Source organism: Pinus tabuliformis, chromosome 5_1 (genome assembly GCF_031772625.1).
Source record: "Pinus tabuliformis cultivar Carrire ecotype Pingquan chromosome 5_1, CPIR1, whole genome shotgun sequence".
NCBI classification, from domain to species: Eukaryota; Viridiplantae; Streptophyta; class Pinopsida; order Pinales; family Pinaceae; genus Pinus; species Pinus tabuliformis.
Window position 1 is genome coordinate 681,267,688 of NC_142305.1, and position 16,955 is coordinate 681,284,642.

The 16,955-nt window shown below is 33.8% G+C and overlaps 1 protein-coding gene across 1 annotated transcript; it reads right to left on the reverse strand.

The window, feature by feature from the left end:
• Window positions 1-15,309: 15,309 nt before the first annotated feature.
• Window positions 15,310-16,413, reverse strand: LOC149166786 (S-adenosylmethionine decarboxylase proenzyme-like). Its single transcript, XM_089430261.1, has one exon. It carries the CDS (start codon window positions 16,411-16,413, stop codon window positions 15,310-15,312), a length of 1,104 nt encoding a protein of 367 aa, XP_089286387.1.
• Window positions 16,414-16,955: the final 542 nt, after the last annotated feature.

A 16,955-nucleotide genomic window follows, 5' to 3' on the forward strand; every position in this document is an offset into this window, starting at 1 on the left:
ATGTCTGCAATGAATATGGAAATGAAGATATCGAACATATCTATAAGTTAACCGTGTGGGACGAGGATTGGATCAACCCCAGCACAAATGGGAGGATAAGATGGGAAAAGGAAAGTCCATGTGCCTTGGACTCTGATGAGGAATTGGAGAACTGGAAGAATCGATTGCATAAAGTTTCTACTCTACGTTGTAATAGACTTACAAAATATCTTCACTAAATTTCAACAGAGGTACACAATTTACCTTACTATGATGGGATAGGTGATGTCAACTTATTTCTTGATGAGTTTGAAAGGGATGTAATGGAAGAACAATGATTCCAAGCCTTGGATATAGCTTTGAGGTCTACACCTGCGCGATGGTTGGATATGCATAAAGACAATATGGGAGATTGGAAGGAGTATCGTCGATTGATGCAGCTTAGGTTTGGTCATACAAACACAAGGGTCACAAAGAAGTATAATGATAAGCATGATCCCCAGGAAGATTTTTCTCATTGGACTATGACATGGGGTGAAGACACTCAACCAAAATGGGTACACATATTTTTCCATACTTTGGATGTGATACTGATGAATTGGTAACTCGAAATGGAACTGTGCCATGGCACCACTGACTGGTACATTCATAAGGAAAGCTTCATATTGATCTTTAGGTTCAAATATGGTTTTCAGTATATCGATGATGCCCTTCAGGAAATCATAGCGACAATTTTCCGGACACCTAATGAGCCAACAACTTGGGTACAACCCGATTGGAACACACAGTTGCAGAACGCAATAGAATGCTATAATATGACGTGGAAGAGGGTGACAAAGACCTACACAACATTAAAATCCCCAAATCAGAATGACAACGTGAGGTTGTGGGACTAAAATTTGAGATAGTTGACATGACACAACCTATTAAGACGAAGAAGGTCAGTATAGGCTCAGAGGCAGAGCCTGAATTTTCGTGCATCGGAGATTACTGGGATGAGAATATAGTAGGTAAGGTTGCCAAATTAGTACATGAGTGCCATGAGCTGTTTCCAACGAATTTAACCGAGTTAAAATGCATTGTAGTTGATGTGGGCATCATGAAGATCACTTTGAAGCTAGATGTGAAACTCGTGAAACGTCGATCATATAGGCTAAACCAAAAATACAAAGAGAAGGTGAAGGAGGAGCTTGAGAAGATGATCGTAGCTGGAATAATTGAACCTATAGAAGAATTCGATTGGGTGAGCCCGATGGTAGTGCAGGAGAAAAAGACTAAGGGAGAAATAAGGTTTTGTGTCGATTTAAGAAATTTGAATGACACATGCGTATGTGACATGTTCCCAACACCGTTCACTAATGAAATTTTGGATAATGTGGGAGGACATGAGGCCTACTTCTTTATAAATGGTTTTTCACGATACCATCAGTTTAGATTGCATCAGAAGATAGAAGTAAGACCACTTTTTCTACTGAATGGGGATTGTTTCAGTATGCAGTTATTCTGTTTGGATTGAAGAATCCACCTGCAATATTCTCCAGAGTTTTCATCACAACATTTAAAGAAAGCATTCACAAATTCCTGAAGGTTTACATTGATGAATGGACAATCTTTGGACTGTTAAAGAAGCATGCTTCGAGCCTGCACTTGATTTTGGATACCTGTAGGAAATATCAAATCTTGCTGAACATAAAAAAATTGTATTTTTGTGTACCATATGGAATATTACTGGGACATGTTGTTTGCAAGTAGGGGCTAATGGTGGACCCTGCAAAAATTGTTGTAATTATCATTCTGAGTCTGTCGAAGAACATGAAGTAGCTACACTCAACTCTACGACATAATGGTTATTATCAGAAGTTCATAAAGGCCTACACTTAGATCATTGTGCCGATTGAAAAATCACTGAAGAAAGATGTCACCTTGTCTTGGGACAATGAATGCTAGAAGAGCCTTGATACATTAAAGGAAAAAATGGTCACTGTGCTGATCCTGGTGTTTCTAGATTAGAAGGAGTTATGCGTTCATGTAGATGCATTGTGCATAACTTTGGGGGCTATCTTAGCGCAGCAAGGAAAAGGGAATCTTGATCACCCCATCATCATTACGAGTTGAAAATTATCTAAGGCAGAAAGGAATTATTCCACAATAGAACGAGAGGGCTTGGATATGGTATACACGGTACAGAAATTTAGGCATTACTTATTAGGCATGCAATTTAAGATTTCCATGGATCATTCTACACTAAATTACTTGGTGAACAAGAGAGACTACTGAAGATCAAGAGCACATGCAACACTAGAAAATTTTGAGTATCAATTTGACAGCACTCCCCATTCATATCTTGAATGTGCTACATCACGGAGTCACTGATGAACTTAAGATACAGGATCAATGTGCTCTGCTGGTGATTGAAGAAGTTAAAGATGACAAGTGATAGATGTTCGAGAAAAAGAATCAAGCCATCAAGGATCAAGATGAGGTAGTTTTTCACAGACAACAACTCAAAGAGGCCATCACCAAAGCATGTAGCAAGCTACCAGAGCTCCAGATCTAGACAGAGGTAACACTTGAAGAGAAGCCTCATAAGCTTGCGAAAGTAGTTAAATAATCAAAGGTGGAATTTGACAAAGTCAAATTCGAGTTGGAAATACAGATCACGAAGATGCAGATGAGGTTGCAGTCGGCAACTCTGCTAGAGGTTCACGAGCAGCATGAAATAGATATGGGCCTCACTGCAAAAGGACCCACATATAAAAAAGATATAAGAAGAGATCTGCGACAAGCATCAATAATTTTATGAAATCAAAGTGACAATTTGGACCCTAACACTTGCACAATGGTTTCCCCATCTCTAGGATGGAAAGTTTTTACAGGGACGGATTGATGAGATGTGGTGACAGGAGTAGATTCTTTCAGTGTAGATGCATCCATGGGCCGAGGAAGGAATTCAAGTCTCGCAAAAAATGTAGAGCAAGCTGAATAATAGAAGTTAGATGAAAAGAACCATTGGTCTGGTGACAACATGCCTAATGATAGTGAAGCTGGTAGAGGAAGTACGACAGGATGCAATGTAGTGTGTAGAGACACTTCAACCTTTGAAGGATGCATACAACTGTCTTAAAGAAAATATTTAGGATATACCAGCTGATTAACTCAGGATGAGTCACATATTTGTATTGGGGGCCTGTTGGGTAAGGTCTCCCTAGGTCAAAGTTTTATTAAAGTTTTGTAAATAACCCACAATGTGAGGAGCAGAAGGAGGAGCCAATGGTTTGTAGACCATGGTATTGTAAGAGGAAAATATATATAAAAGGTTGTCTTAGTAAGTGAAAGGTCAATTTCATTGATCAATTTTCTTGTTTTTTGAGTCTGTAATTTTCCTTCTGTGTTTGAGTGAAGGGGAAGGCTCCTGCAGTTGTGTGCATGGAGACCTTGGTAAGTCTACAATTTTGTGCTCAAGGTAAGAAATATTGTAATTGTGAAGATTCGAAGTTAATAACGAATATTTTGAAGGTAGATTACTCTATGCGATCACTGTTTACTTTTGTGTTGCGCAATAAAGATAAGATCAGGATTCATATTTGAATGCAATTATAGTTAATTACAATTAAGATCCATTGATCCATGCACAATAGATAGAATTTTAGATCTTTGAGTAGTCTTTTGGTATGAATAGATCAGATTAAATATAATATTGAGTAAGCTCGTGTAGCATAGTAATAGATATGTAAGTAATATTAAGCTAAGATCCCCACTCCATATCCTTCTGGATGCAGAAACCTGGTTCAAGCATCTCCCAATATCGCCTTAGGTGAGACTGTGGTTTGCACGAGCAGGGCATTGTTGAAAGGGCTAGTGGTATAACTTTTTGTTGGTTAGTTCAGCTAACTCTGAACGTGGGTCTAAGTCCCTCAAGCCAAAAGGTGTTCTCTTTATATAGGGTTTTGTAATTTATATAATTACACTGAAGGTGTTTTCTTTTTGAAAATAGTTAGGCTAGGAATTGTCTACATTTTTCATATCCATTTGACATTTGTTTGTCTATTTTTTCGACATGGGCCAACTTTAACTTAAGAAAAAAATTTACACATATTATTGTAAAATGGACCATATGTTATAAATAATAATGAGGAACTTATCACGGAGGAACTTATTAGAATTGGAATAATCTCAAATCCCTAGGAAATTGAGATTTATAATTTCTCCATTCCACATAAACAACATTTATATGTAAAATAAACAATTCAATAATGTGAAAAATTTCCAAACTATAAATGCATATCATATACTTAGTAGGTACTAATTCAAATCAAGAGTGAGTAGTGTTTACTTGTTATTTCAAATTGAAAATGGGGAAAATGTTTACTCATTATTAAAGAAAATTAAAGCATAATAACGGAATTATTAACCATGTTAACATTCAAGTGATGGAAAAATGATCACTTCAATTAAATACTCACTTTCATTTCAACTAAATATTTCTATTTAAAAATATATATTATAATGATTTTATTTTTTAAATATAATTACTTTTTAAGTTATCTATAAAAAGTTTCCACTTAATCAAATTCACTTTTAATTAACATTATTTAAAAAAAATCACATTTAAATCTTTGTATTTCTAAAAAGCTTGATAAAGTTACTTTTTATAATTATATTACATATTTAAATTACTAAGAAATAAGAAATAAACATGCATAACTATAATATGACATGAAAATAAAATATAAATATAAATAAGTAGGCTCACGCAACAGATCAATTAACGAAATCATAAAATCTTTACAAGAAAAAGGTTCTTATTTTATTAAAATATAATGAATTATCTTCACCTTGGAATTAGGAAAGGTGCAAGGGTTTTACATAGGTTGATTCTAATACATGCAATCAAATATTTATTTATATATCATAAATAAAAACTAAATATATTCATTTTTAGGATGTGGTTATGGAGCTTCATGTTCAAAATCCATGATACCTATGATGTAGTGGGGAATAGACACCTTAAATTAAATTTGATTTAAACAAGCCATTTTCGGCATGACAATTTACACTATTCTTGATGCTAGCATATTAATAAATATGATAATATTTACATTAAATTATGTATTTTTTAAGATTTCATTTAGTTGTTTAAGGGATTCTTTTAGGTAGAATTATATAAAATGTTTAATTGAAAAATTAAACGAGCTTAATTTTGATTTTTGCAACCAATTTGCAGCTAGATCATAACCTAACTAATTTGTTTATATAATATAAAATAAATAAATTTTTGGTCAAGTTCGTATAGAAGTTCTGGATTTGGGGATTCTTGAGATAACTTCCACACAAAATTTCTTTGACTAATTATGACAAAGTCTCACCTTAAATCATGTTGAACCTTAGATGTTATTGGGTATTTTTTTGTTTAGGAATGGTTATCCTTGACATAAGGACTCTTAACTAGGATTAACTTGCATGGTCACTTGGGAGATGTGAAAAGGAAACTATAATTACTTCTAGAAAGATGAGAAAGAAAGAAAGAAAAATTTAACATCCACAAGACTAAAGATAGGATATGGAACCTCTTTTAGAGTGAAAAAATTGAAAATATCTATGCACCTCAAGAGATTTAATCCTCTTCAAAATGGATCTATATTGGTTCTATATATGTATATAACATGTGTAACGTTTCATTTTTAAAACTGTATTTTTGAATGCATAAATGGATACAATGCCTTGAAAGTTTACTTGGACAATTGGATTGTAAACTACACCACATAAATTTTCAATTCCAACAAATCTTTGCTAGACAAAATTTAAATTTAAATTTAAAACTGGAATTAATGGCACTAGGAAAATGGCTCCAAATTAATTTAATACTTTTAATTCTAAATACATGGCAGCCACTCATGCAAGCAAGGAAGCAATTTGGTTGCAGAGATTGTATTCAAGTATGGGGTTAGTACAACAAACCCCCTTCTTTATGTTGATTGCAGAATATCATGGAATCTAAAGGTCACTCCAGTGAAAGATGCTCTTTATTTAATCTCATTATCAACACACACTGACTTTAGTCCCACGAGGACCTATGGTAATGTTTCTCTTAATTACCTTGCAGGTTATAGCTTAGATATAATATGTATATAAGATTTTGAGATAATGGTATGATTGGAAAAAATGATTTAGCGAGATGGTTCGAGAAACATCTATCAGACAGACATCGACACAAGTGTGAGACTTTTGCAAGCCTAAACACATTTCCTCCCCTCCATCCTCCACCCTTTAGGTTATTATTTTTCCTTTGATGCAAAATTTTTGCAGTAACATCATAGGCTTGTTCAATTCCCTCAGTGTATCTTTGCACCTTTAGGTGCAATTTCTAGTATCAAACATTCACATGATATTGAAATCCCATCCCATATTATATTTTCGAAATTTGCTTGATATTAAAATGCCATAGACAATAGGATTAATAATTTATATGATGCATGTTAAACTTTTTGATTTAAAAACATAAATTTGTTTACCATGCACACCAATGGACATTTACGTGTCCTGCAAAATGGGCTTGATATAGTAAATTGATGTTATCCAAGGATTTAGGATTTTGTTTTATGCATGTTAATATTTATGATGTAAAATAATTATTTTTTTTATTATGTATACCAATATTTATTATTAGCACAACCACATTAATAAATTGGTTGAAATAGTTAACTACATAAATTTGTTTATCATGTATACCAATGGAAATTTACATGTCATATAAAATGGGATTAATACAGTGAAGTATCCAAGGATTTAGGATTTTATTTTATACATGTTAATATTTATGATTTAAAATAATTTATTTATTTATTATGTATATCAATATTTATTATTAGCACAAACACATTAATAAAGTAGTTGATATAATTAAATAGACATATATAGACACATTAATAATTATTAAATTTATAGTAGGGATTAAACCTTAATATTAAACCATAATAATAAACCCTATAATATCAAGTAATAAAGCCTAAAATCTAAATAAACTTACCTAAATAATATTATTACTAGCACAACCACATTAGTAAATGTGGTTGATATATGCCAAAGATGTATAATTATGATTATTAATTAATATTACTACTATTACTAATTAATATTATTAATTTTATTGTTAATTAAATTTAATAGCATTATTAATTAATAAATATTAATAATAATAAATTCATTCATTTAATAATTCATTAAAAAAATAATTTATTAATTTTTATTTTTTTAGTTAATTAACTAATTAATTACTTTTTATTTCTTTCCATCTTAATTAATTCATTAAATAAATAATTATTAATAATTAATTCATTCATAATAAATAAATAAATAATTAATAATAATAATTAATCAACTATTATTATTATTATTATTATTATTAATATAAATATTGTTATTAATATTGCTAAATATTAAATATAAATATTTATTGATACAAATATTGTTAATTAATTAAATAATTCATTAATTCATTTAACAATTAAATCCTAAGGTAAATATTATAAAATCTTAAATAAACATGGTTGATTTTCATAATGAGACAATATTTGTCCAATGTGACACTCGACCATGATCGACCATGGTTGAACCCTTAGATTAATAAACCCAAAGGAATAATAAATCCAAGGGATTAATAGTAAAACCCCAAGGGATTATGAACCCAAGATAATAATATTAAACCCAAGGGACTAATATTATAAACCCAAGATATATAAACCCTAAGATAAATATTATAAACACTAAAATAAACATGGTTGACCATGGTTGATTTTCTTTTTGAGACAATCCTTTTCACAATGCGACGTTGGACCATGGTTGATTTTCATATCAAGACAATCTTTGTCACAATGCGATGTTTGACCATGGTTGACATTGATTAACCATGGATGGCCATGTTTGATTTTATAAAACATTGTTGACCATAGTTGACCAATGTTTACCACGATTGGCCATGGTTAAGATAATGATTGATTTTCATATTGAGACAATATGACCATGTTTGACCATGATTGATTTTCAAATCGAGGGAATCTTTGTCATAATGCAACATTTGACCATGGTTGATTCCCATATTAAGACAGTATTCGTTACAATGTGATGTTGGACAATGGCAAACCATGATTGGTATTATAAACTCTAGGGATTGATATTATAAACTAAAGGGAATAATAAACCCAGGGGATAAAAATTATAAATGTAAGGTATATAAACCCTAAGATAAATATTATAAACCTTAAAATAAACTTGGTTGATTTCCATAGTGAGACAATCCTTGTCACAATGTGACATTGGACCATGGTTGACCATGCTTGATAATGATTGATTTTCATACTGAGACCATATTTTTCACAATGTGACATTGGACCATGGTTAACCATGGTTGATTATCATTTTGAGATAATCATTGTTAGAATGTGACATTCGACCATGGTTGACCATGATTGATATTAGAAATCCAAGAGAATAACAAACCCAAGGGATTGATATTATAAATCCAAGGGAATAATAAACCCAAGGGATTAATACTAAAACTCCAAGATATTATGAACCCAAGGGAATAATATTAAATTCAAGGGACTAATAATATAAACCCAAGGTATATAAAACCTAAGGTAAATATTATAAACACTAACATAAACATGGTTGACCATGGTTTATTTTCATATTGAGACAATCCTTGTCAGAATGCGATGTTGGACCATGGTTGACCATGCTTAACCATGATTGATTTTCATACCAGCAAAATATTTTTGACAATGTGATGTTCAACCATGGTTGACCATGATTGACCATGGATGACCATGTTTCATTTTATAAAACATGGTTGACGATGATTATCATCTTAAGACAATATTTGTCACAATGCGAATTTGGATCATGCTTAAAATAATGATTGATTTTCATATTGAGAAAATCATTGTCACCATGCAATGTTAGACCATGGTTGACCACGATTAACTTTGTAAAACATTTTTTACCATGATTGAATAATATTAAACCCAAGTGACTAATATTATAAAGCCAAGGTATATAAACACTAAGATAAAACACTAAAATAAAGATGGTTGACCATGGTTGATTTTCATATTGAGATAATCCTTGTCACAATGTGACGTTGGACAACAGTTGAGCATGCTTGACCATGATTGATTTTCAAATCAAGAGAATCTTTGTCACAAAGTGAAATTGGACCATTGTTGATCATGATTGATTCTCATATTGAGACAATTTCTTCACAATGTGACATTGGACCATGGTTGACCATGGTTGATATTATAAACCCAAGGGAATAATAAAACCTAAGGATTAATACTAAAAACCCAAGGGATTGATATTATAAACCCAAGGGATAAAAATTATAAGCCCAAGGTATATAAACCATAAGATAAATATTATAAACCCTAAAATAAACATGGTTGACCATGGTTTATTTCCATATTGATACAATTATTATCACATTGTGATGTTGGGCCATGCTTGACCATGCTTTATTTTCAAATCAAGAAAATTTGTGTAACAATACGATGTTGGAGGATGGTTGACCATGATTGATTTTCATATTGAGATAATCATTATCAGAATGTTACATTCAACCACGGTTGTCCATGTTTGACCATGGTTGGCTATAATTTACCATGGTTTAACATTATTGATAGATAAACCTATGGGAATAATAAACCTAATGGATTATTATTATAAACCCAAGGGAATGATAAAACTAAGGGATTAATACTAAAACCCCAAGGGACTATGAACCCAAGAGAATAACATTAAAGGCAAGGGACTAATATTAAAAATAGAGTACATATCACAACCCATTACATATTTTGTTACAATTTATTTCATATAAGGCCAATAATAAAACCTCTGCAAATGAGCCAGGGTTTTTCCTACTCCAAAGTGAACAGACACAAGAGAAGTGTAAGCTTCTTGAATTCCATGGACTCTTTCACTTGTAGGAATACATAACTTGCTACGATGGTAGACCAACTTTCCATGCAAATGATAGTTATCCACCTGTGATCCATGTGTTATCCTCTCATAAACATCTCTAAAATATTTACCAATAGCATATTGTTCAACATAGCTATCATAGGATAAAGAAGAATTCTTTAAACAATAGATGCTGAAACAGGAGGCCTAGAAAGCATATATGCCACTTTGTTACTTGTACCCTTCTCGCACTTGATTAGCAAATGAATTTTTTCAAGGAATCCCATCCACTTGAAGTGATGAGTTTGTTGCAAATTGGTTTGTGACTTAAGATAATGTAAGGGTTGATGATATGTATGTATGATAGTCTCCTTCCCTATTAGGTAGTGCTTCCATTTCTTGATGCTTTGATCCAAGTCATATAACTCTTTGTCATACATGGGATTGTTTACATCAACTTGAGAGAAAGTTTATGAATGGTAACAAACAATCTTATGATGTTACATCAAACAATCTTATGATGTTACATCACTAATGCACCCATGGCATGTCCACAGGAATCTATGTCTATCTCGAATGGATATTGAAGGTCTAGTAAGGCTAGTAATGGAATTTTACTGATCGTTTCCCTTAAGGTGTCAAAATCTTTTTGCTACTTTCCTCCCCACTAAAAATCTAATTCACACTAGTCGAGGCATGCCAAGGAGATGCAATGACTAAGAAATTAGCCATGAGTATTCTCTAGTACTGAAAAGATTCTTACTTCTATAGCGTTTGTAGGTTTAGGCCATTTTACAATTACATAAACTTTAGAAGGATCAATATTTGGTTGACCTTATCCAATTATATGATCTAAATACACCAAAGAATTTTTTCGAAATTCACATTTGGAAAAATTTACATACAATTTATCCTTTCGGAAAGTATTCAATAATTGCTTGACATGTTTTACATGATCATCCCCTGTTTTACTAAAGAAAAGAATGTCATCTAAATATAAAAGAAGAACCCATCCAAGAAAGGTCAAAATACATCATTCCTTACCCACACGAATGTAGTTGGGGCATTGAAAAGCCCAAATGGAATTACCAACCACTCAAACAAACCATGATTGGATTTTAAAGAATTTTTTCGCAAATCATTTTCTACAGCCTGATCTGATGGTATCCACTATGAAAATCCATCTTAGTGAGATAAGAACATTCTTAAATTGATCAGGAAAATCATTTATACAAGGGAGAGGATATCAATTTTTCACTATGATCTTGTTGAGATCTTGATAATCCACATACATTATCCTCGTGCCATCTCCCTTCGACACCAACACAACTGGTGAATCGCATGGGAATGAGCTAGGTCTTATAACTCCTTTTTCCAACAAGTCTTGCACCTACTTCTTGATTTCATCCTTTTCCACAGTTGCAATCTTGTAGATGCCCATATTTGGAAGAAGGGCATCTTGCTGAAGCTAGATCTCATGCTAAATTTTTCTCTTGGGAGGAAATCCACTTGGTTCTTGAAAAATCTCATCATAGTTAGAGACAATATCAAACATTTCTTTCCTATGAGAATAATTACAACATTTGAAAGCATCAAATGCCTCAACATATTTTTCCCTCACAATGATGAGCATACACTTCTTTCTAGAGTTGTTCATTCTCTTCATCTATCTTGCACTACCAAGGGTTTAATTGAATTTCATGCAATGAGCTCTGATAATATATTCCACCCCATCTTTGGTAAGATGGTACTATTCTCATGCCTGAAAAATACTGCTTTCATCTCATACAAGTATGAGCTTCCCAAGACTACGCCACAAATGTCAAGTGGGTCAACATCTAAATAGCCTCAAATATCAACTTTGAAGCAATGGAAAACCTAACCCTAAATTGTTTATTAACATTGAGTTTTTCATTGTTGCACACCCAAATAAGAGGAAAGGAATATGAAACCCTTAGAACCCTAGGAATATGAATCCTTAGAACCAAAAGATAGAACCAACAACTGATTTGGGCATATTTTTGGGCTACACTGATACACCTGACAACTATCCAGTGTACCTTCCATCTCACAAGATGAAAATGGTTCATAGAGATGTGAAGTTCGATGAAGAAAAGTCCATGAGAGTTTCCCTCAAGAGGGAGATTCAGTTGCATGCAAATGAGGATATTTTAGTTCCAAATGAAGAACCCCAGGATGATGTGGAGAAACCAGATGCAGAGGAGCAGATAATTGAAGCACCCACTCATGCAGATACTTCTACAGATGGAAGGAAGTGCACCAAAGAGGCTTACAGATTGAGTCATGATGCTAGAGAGAATGTGGGAGCACACACATCACAGTGAAGGAAGAGGAGGTCATTAGATCGGAACATTGGCTACATGGCTTCGTTGAGCGAGAGTGTAGAGATTGAGCCATCCTCATTTGAGGAAGCACTGCAAAAACTAGTATGGGTTGATGCCATGATAGAGGAGTTTACCTCCATTATCAGAAACAATGTTTGGGAAGTGGTCCCACTACTAATAGACAAGTCAGTGGTGAGTTCTAGATGGCTTTACAAGGTAAGCCTAGATGGTTCTCTCAATTTGAGAGAATTGATTATCATGAAGATAGATATTTCACCAGGTTGGGCTTCACCATATTACGGTTGAAGGGAAACTTTTAATTATAGTATTATACGTCAATGATTTAATTCTAACAGGTGATGGGAAGTCGATAAATCTTGCAAGTGAATTTGAGATGAAGGACCTGGGGCCCATCCATAATTTCCCTGGTATGAAACTATGGTAAGGAGATGAGAAACTCTTTGTCTCTAATGGCAAGTATGCCAACAATATACTGAAGAAGTTCCACATGGAGAGAAACAAGCCCATGGAGAGTCTTCTAGTAGGAAATTAGATGAAGGAAGATGATACCTTAGGTGAAGTAGTGGAGGTTAGTATTTACAGGCAACTTGTCGATTCATTAATATATTTGGTGAATACACGACCAAACATTTGTTTTGGAATTAGCCATCTTAGTCAAGCAATGGTTAAGCCAACTAATATTTATTGGAAGGCAACTAAACATGTGTTGAGATACCTCAAAGGAACCACTTAGTTTTACCTTTGGTGCAGAAGGACAGAGGGAGTGAAGCTTTAAGGCTTCACAGATGCAGATTAGGAAAGGAATCCATCCGACAAGAAGAGAACATTAGGAAAAATCTTTAGTATTGGGTCAGCAACAATTTCTTGGTACAATAGGAAGTAGAGATGAGTTTCACTCAGTTCAACATAAGCAGAGTACATGGCTTCTAGTTAAGCATCTTGTGTGGGTACTCAATGAGGAAGATCCTTGTTGGGTTATTTGGTCAACAAATGGATCCTACAATGATTTACTGTGACAATCATATTTCTATCAAACTCTTTGAGAAACCAGTTTTTCATGATCAGTCCAAGCATATTGACATTCGGTATCACCATGTATGAGATTGTGCAGAGGAGAATTATGTTGTTGGAGTACATTCCTACAAAGGAACAAGATGCATATATTTTGACAAAGGTATTATCAAGATGAAAGTTCGAGTTTCATAACGGAAAGATCAAGGTAGTAAATAATCCATTTCTTATTGAGAGCGACTGTTGAAAATGCAATAAGAAGATAATAATTTAATAATAACAACAATTAGTAGTTTGAATCTACAAGAATTTGTACAATATGATGGTCCAAAACTACCAATAAATGCAAGTCTAAATGTAATATCCATGCTTCCATGGGGAACATGATAAAGATATGTATTACACCAGTAAGATCACAAGTCTTTTATTGTTATTTATCATATTAGCTTAGTTGAAAAAGATTCTTCATCACGAGTGACATTTGAGACTTTTCTTGGCATGGAATTGTCAACAATATTGAAGAGATGAAGTTTTGTCAAATTTTAACCGCAAATTCCATTCCTTGTTGATGGGACCCTTTATAATGGCTTGAAACAAAGGATTTTTTTGTGTACAACATTTTAGCTAAATAGTGATGGCACTTAGGGATATCTCTTTGTACTTTGGCTTCATATGCAAGTAATAGCATATTAACACATTTTTGTACTTTGGCTTCATATGCAAGTAATAGCATATTAACACATCTTTGTCCAACTAAGGACATAATTCATCTAAAAAATGAAACCCCTATAGATATCGTACTTCCAACAATGTATTTCCACATGACCGTAGTAAAAGACTTAGATATACGCCTAGCCATCACATTGCTCTAGCTCTCCCAGCAACCAGCCACCCCAAAGTTGTAGTTGTGACTCCAGTTTAGAAATGTATTCTTAGGCCAGAAACATATCAAATACCAGATACAATAGGGCCATGTATCAAACCCCAATAGTCTCGGACCAATAGGCTCACATCCTTCGTGAGCTCCAATGAGCATTATCTAGAGCATTTTGGCTCCAAAAGTTCTTGTTTCTTTGATTTATATTACTAAGGAACATTGGATTACCATAAGACATTTTCGTGCGCCCTTCTTAATCAGTTAGTAGAGAGAATATGTGAAAACCAAATGCTGTTTATCCCGGGTGATGGGGATTCCATTATATCTTTATTGCTTCCAACTACAGGTAAGGAAACCCTTTCCTTGCATTTTAATTTTAAAGAATTTCTAACAATTTAAGATTATTTCTTATTTCTTGATTCCTTTCTTCAGTCTGCGTATTTTAATCCACGATTAGTCTGAGGTATATTTGATTTCCTTTTATCGCAGGATCCTCTAATTATGTTACGTTAAATAGTTTTAAATAGCTTTTAAATTCATAGCCAATGAAATACCTCATTAATAACTTGTAATAACTTCCATTATTTTTATGTTAATGAATTTGAGAGATACACATAAATATGTATGAATATTAGTTGAACTTAGTATATTAATTGAACTCATAATTGCTCATAAATTCTATGTTATTTTGATAATTAGTGAAAAGACCTTTATTTCACATTAAATGAAACTATAATATAATGATGCTGGGCCAATCTATCATGTCCATACATGAAAATATATTACTGGATCCAGCATCATTCGCTCATAAATCACAGATTTCCCTACTCTAAAAATATTAAATATTTTTATTAGCACGTTCTAAATACAGTAAACTTAATTATCTAAACCCTACTAATAGCTTTTCCGGAAATTTACCCATACATACTGATTGTTTGTCTTTTGCAAATGAAAATATCCTACGCTACAACCCCCCCACAATGCAAAAAAAGTGATAAATTACACAAACAGAGTATTGCCTGAGAACGCAGTGGATCCCATCGTGAAGAGTCCAGAAAGAAAGAAGCTGGATGTGCACATCAAACCTTCATCGTTGCACTCAATATGCTTTTTTCCGTTCTAATTCACTTGCAAATAATCAGTTTCTTCACGTTCCTCTTCCCAAGCAAACGAAGGCAGGGTAGATTCAGCATTGCCAATTTTGTAAGTGTAATATATGACACTGCAGTTCCCTGTAAGCTCCTGTTGACTTATCATTTCACAAGTATAAGCCTGTGGGCAAACTGGATTGGTCCATGAGGATTGACACGCGCCACCCTTGACATGAACTGCAATAGAGAATATCAGAGGCCTGAAACAACTTAATACCCTCTCCACTAATGCTTCAAGATCACAATCCTTGGGATCATAACCCATGGCTTCAAAGCTTGCATAGCTGAAACCATCCTCAGGAGTTACATGAATTGTCGATAGAGCCGGTCCTTCAATTGAATTCATGGAGTAACCACAAGGATCAAATTCAAAATCACAGATTTTAGCTTGAGGAAGAATTTTTGATATACCGGAGTTAAGTGTCATTTCTGCTGCGGAATTACACTGATCTTTGTAAAACAGAGAAGCCCTCTTGCGGTCAAGCTGGGTCATGCACATCTCTAGTGTAAAAATTGGGGAAGACGCAGCCTCCAATGCGAAACCATCAGCAGAAGCCGAGTAGATATGCCAGTTGTAAGCCGTTCCAGAATTTCCCATAACAAAAGCCATCCCACCGGCTCCTAGAGCTCCAAAGTACTTATCCAGATATGACACTTCTTCAGAAAACCTGCGATGAGGAAATGACTGGGCTCCAGGAAAGATAAAATTTCCACGAGTGTATTTAACATTTTTAACAGAGAGAGACAGGCTGCTTGCATTGCTTAATATCAGAGGAACGGAAAGCAGCAGCTTGGTTGTCCCGCAGGTCTTGAGAATAATCTTGAATGGGTAAACAAAGAGACTCGACTCTGACAGCACATATGAATCCAAATGTTCATTAGAGAGCTCAGAAACAATGGTGCATTCAGCAGCTTTGAGCACTTCATCCAATTGGGCTCGAGTGAGTGCCCTTAGGCCCCTGCCCCCTGATTCAGTATAAAATGAAGATGCAAAGAACTCAATCTCTAGCCGTTTTTCAAATCCTTCAAACCCGATTCCAGTCATCGGGGTAACTGTTTCTTCACAAGCCATATCCACTTTGAATGGCAGAAAAAGTGGGACTTTGTTTTATTGATTGAGAAAGTAGCAGCAGAAAATCACGTTAAAACAATGCAGTTTTTCACATCTTTGAGGGAGAAAGCCGACAACCGTGCAGTGGAGAGGCATACCAGCTCCTAGAGATCTAGTTCTAATTCCTAATCCTAGAGATCCTACTCTAAGGATACCAAATGAAAATATCAGGATGCCTCGAAAATATTATGATGGTTTTCGGACGCACTGCATAGAAATGTAAACAAAAACCACATTTTAGATTCTGTACAGCAAAATATTCAACATCAAATTAAATCAACGAAACGTTAACCGAATATCATACATGCTTCTAGCACCTAGTATTGAATATTATTCAATCTTCCTCCTAAACTCCATGATTCAGTAACAGCATTTGATATTAAAATTATATACAATCTATAATTTCAGCTAAATGGACTCGTGTCGAACTACAACAAAAACTTCTGTCGACATCAATTCACAGAATAGAAAGAAAACCTACGTCGGAGTATGCAGCACTGCAG

Coding starts and splice junctions, on each gene's coding strand:
- LOC149166786 (XM_089430261.1), bottom strand. CDS start 16,413: ATGGCTTGTGAAGAAACAGTTACCCCGATGACTGGAATCGGGTTTGAA.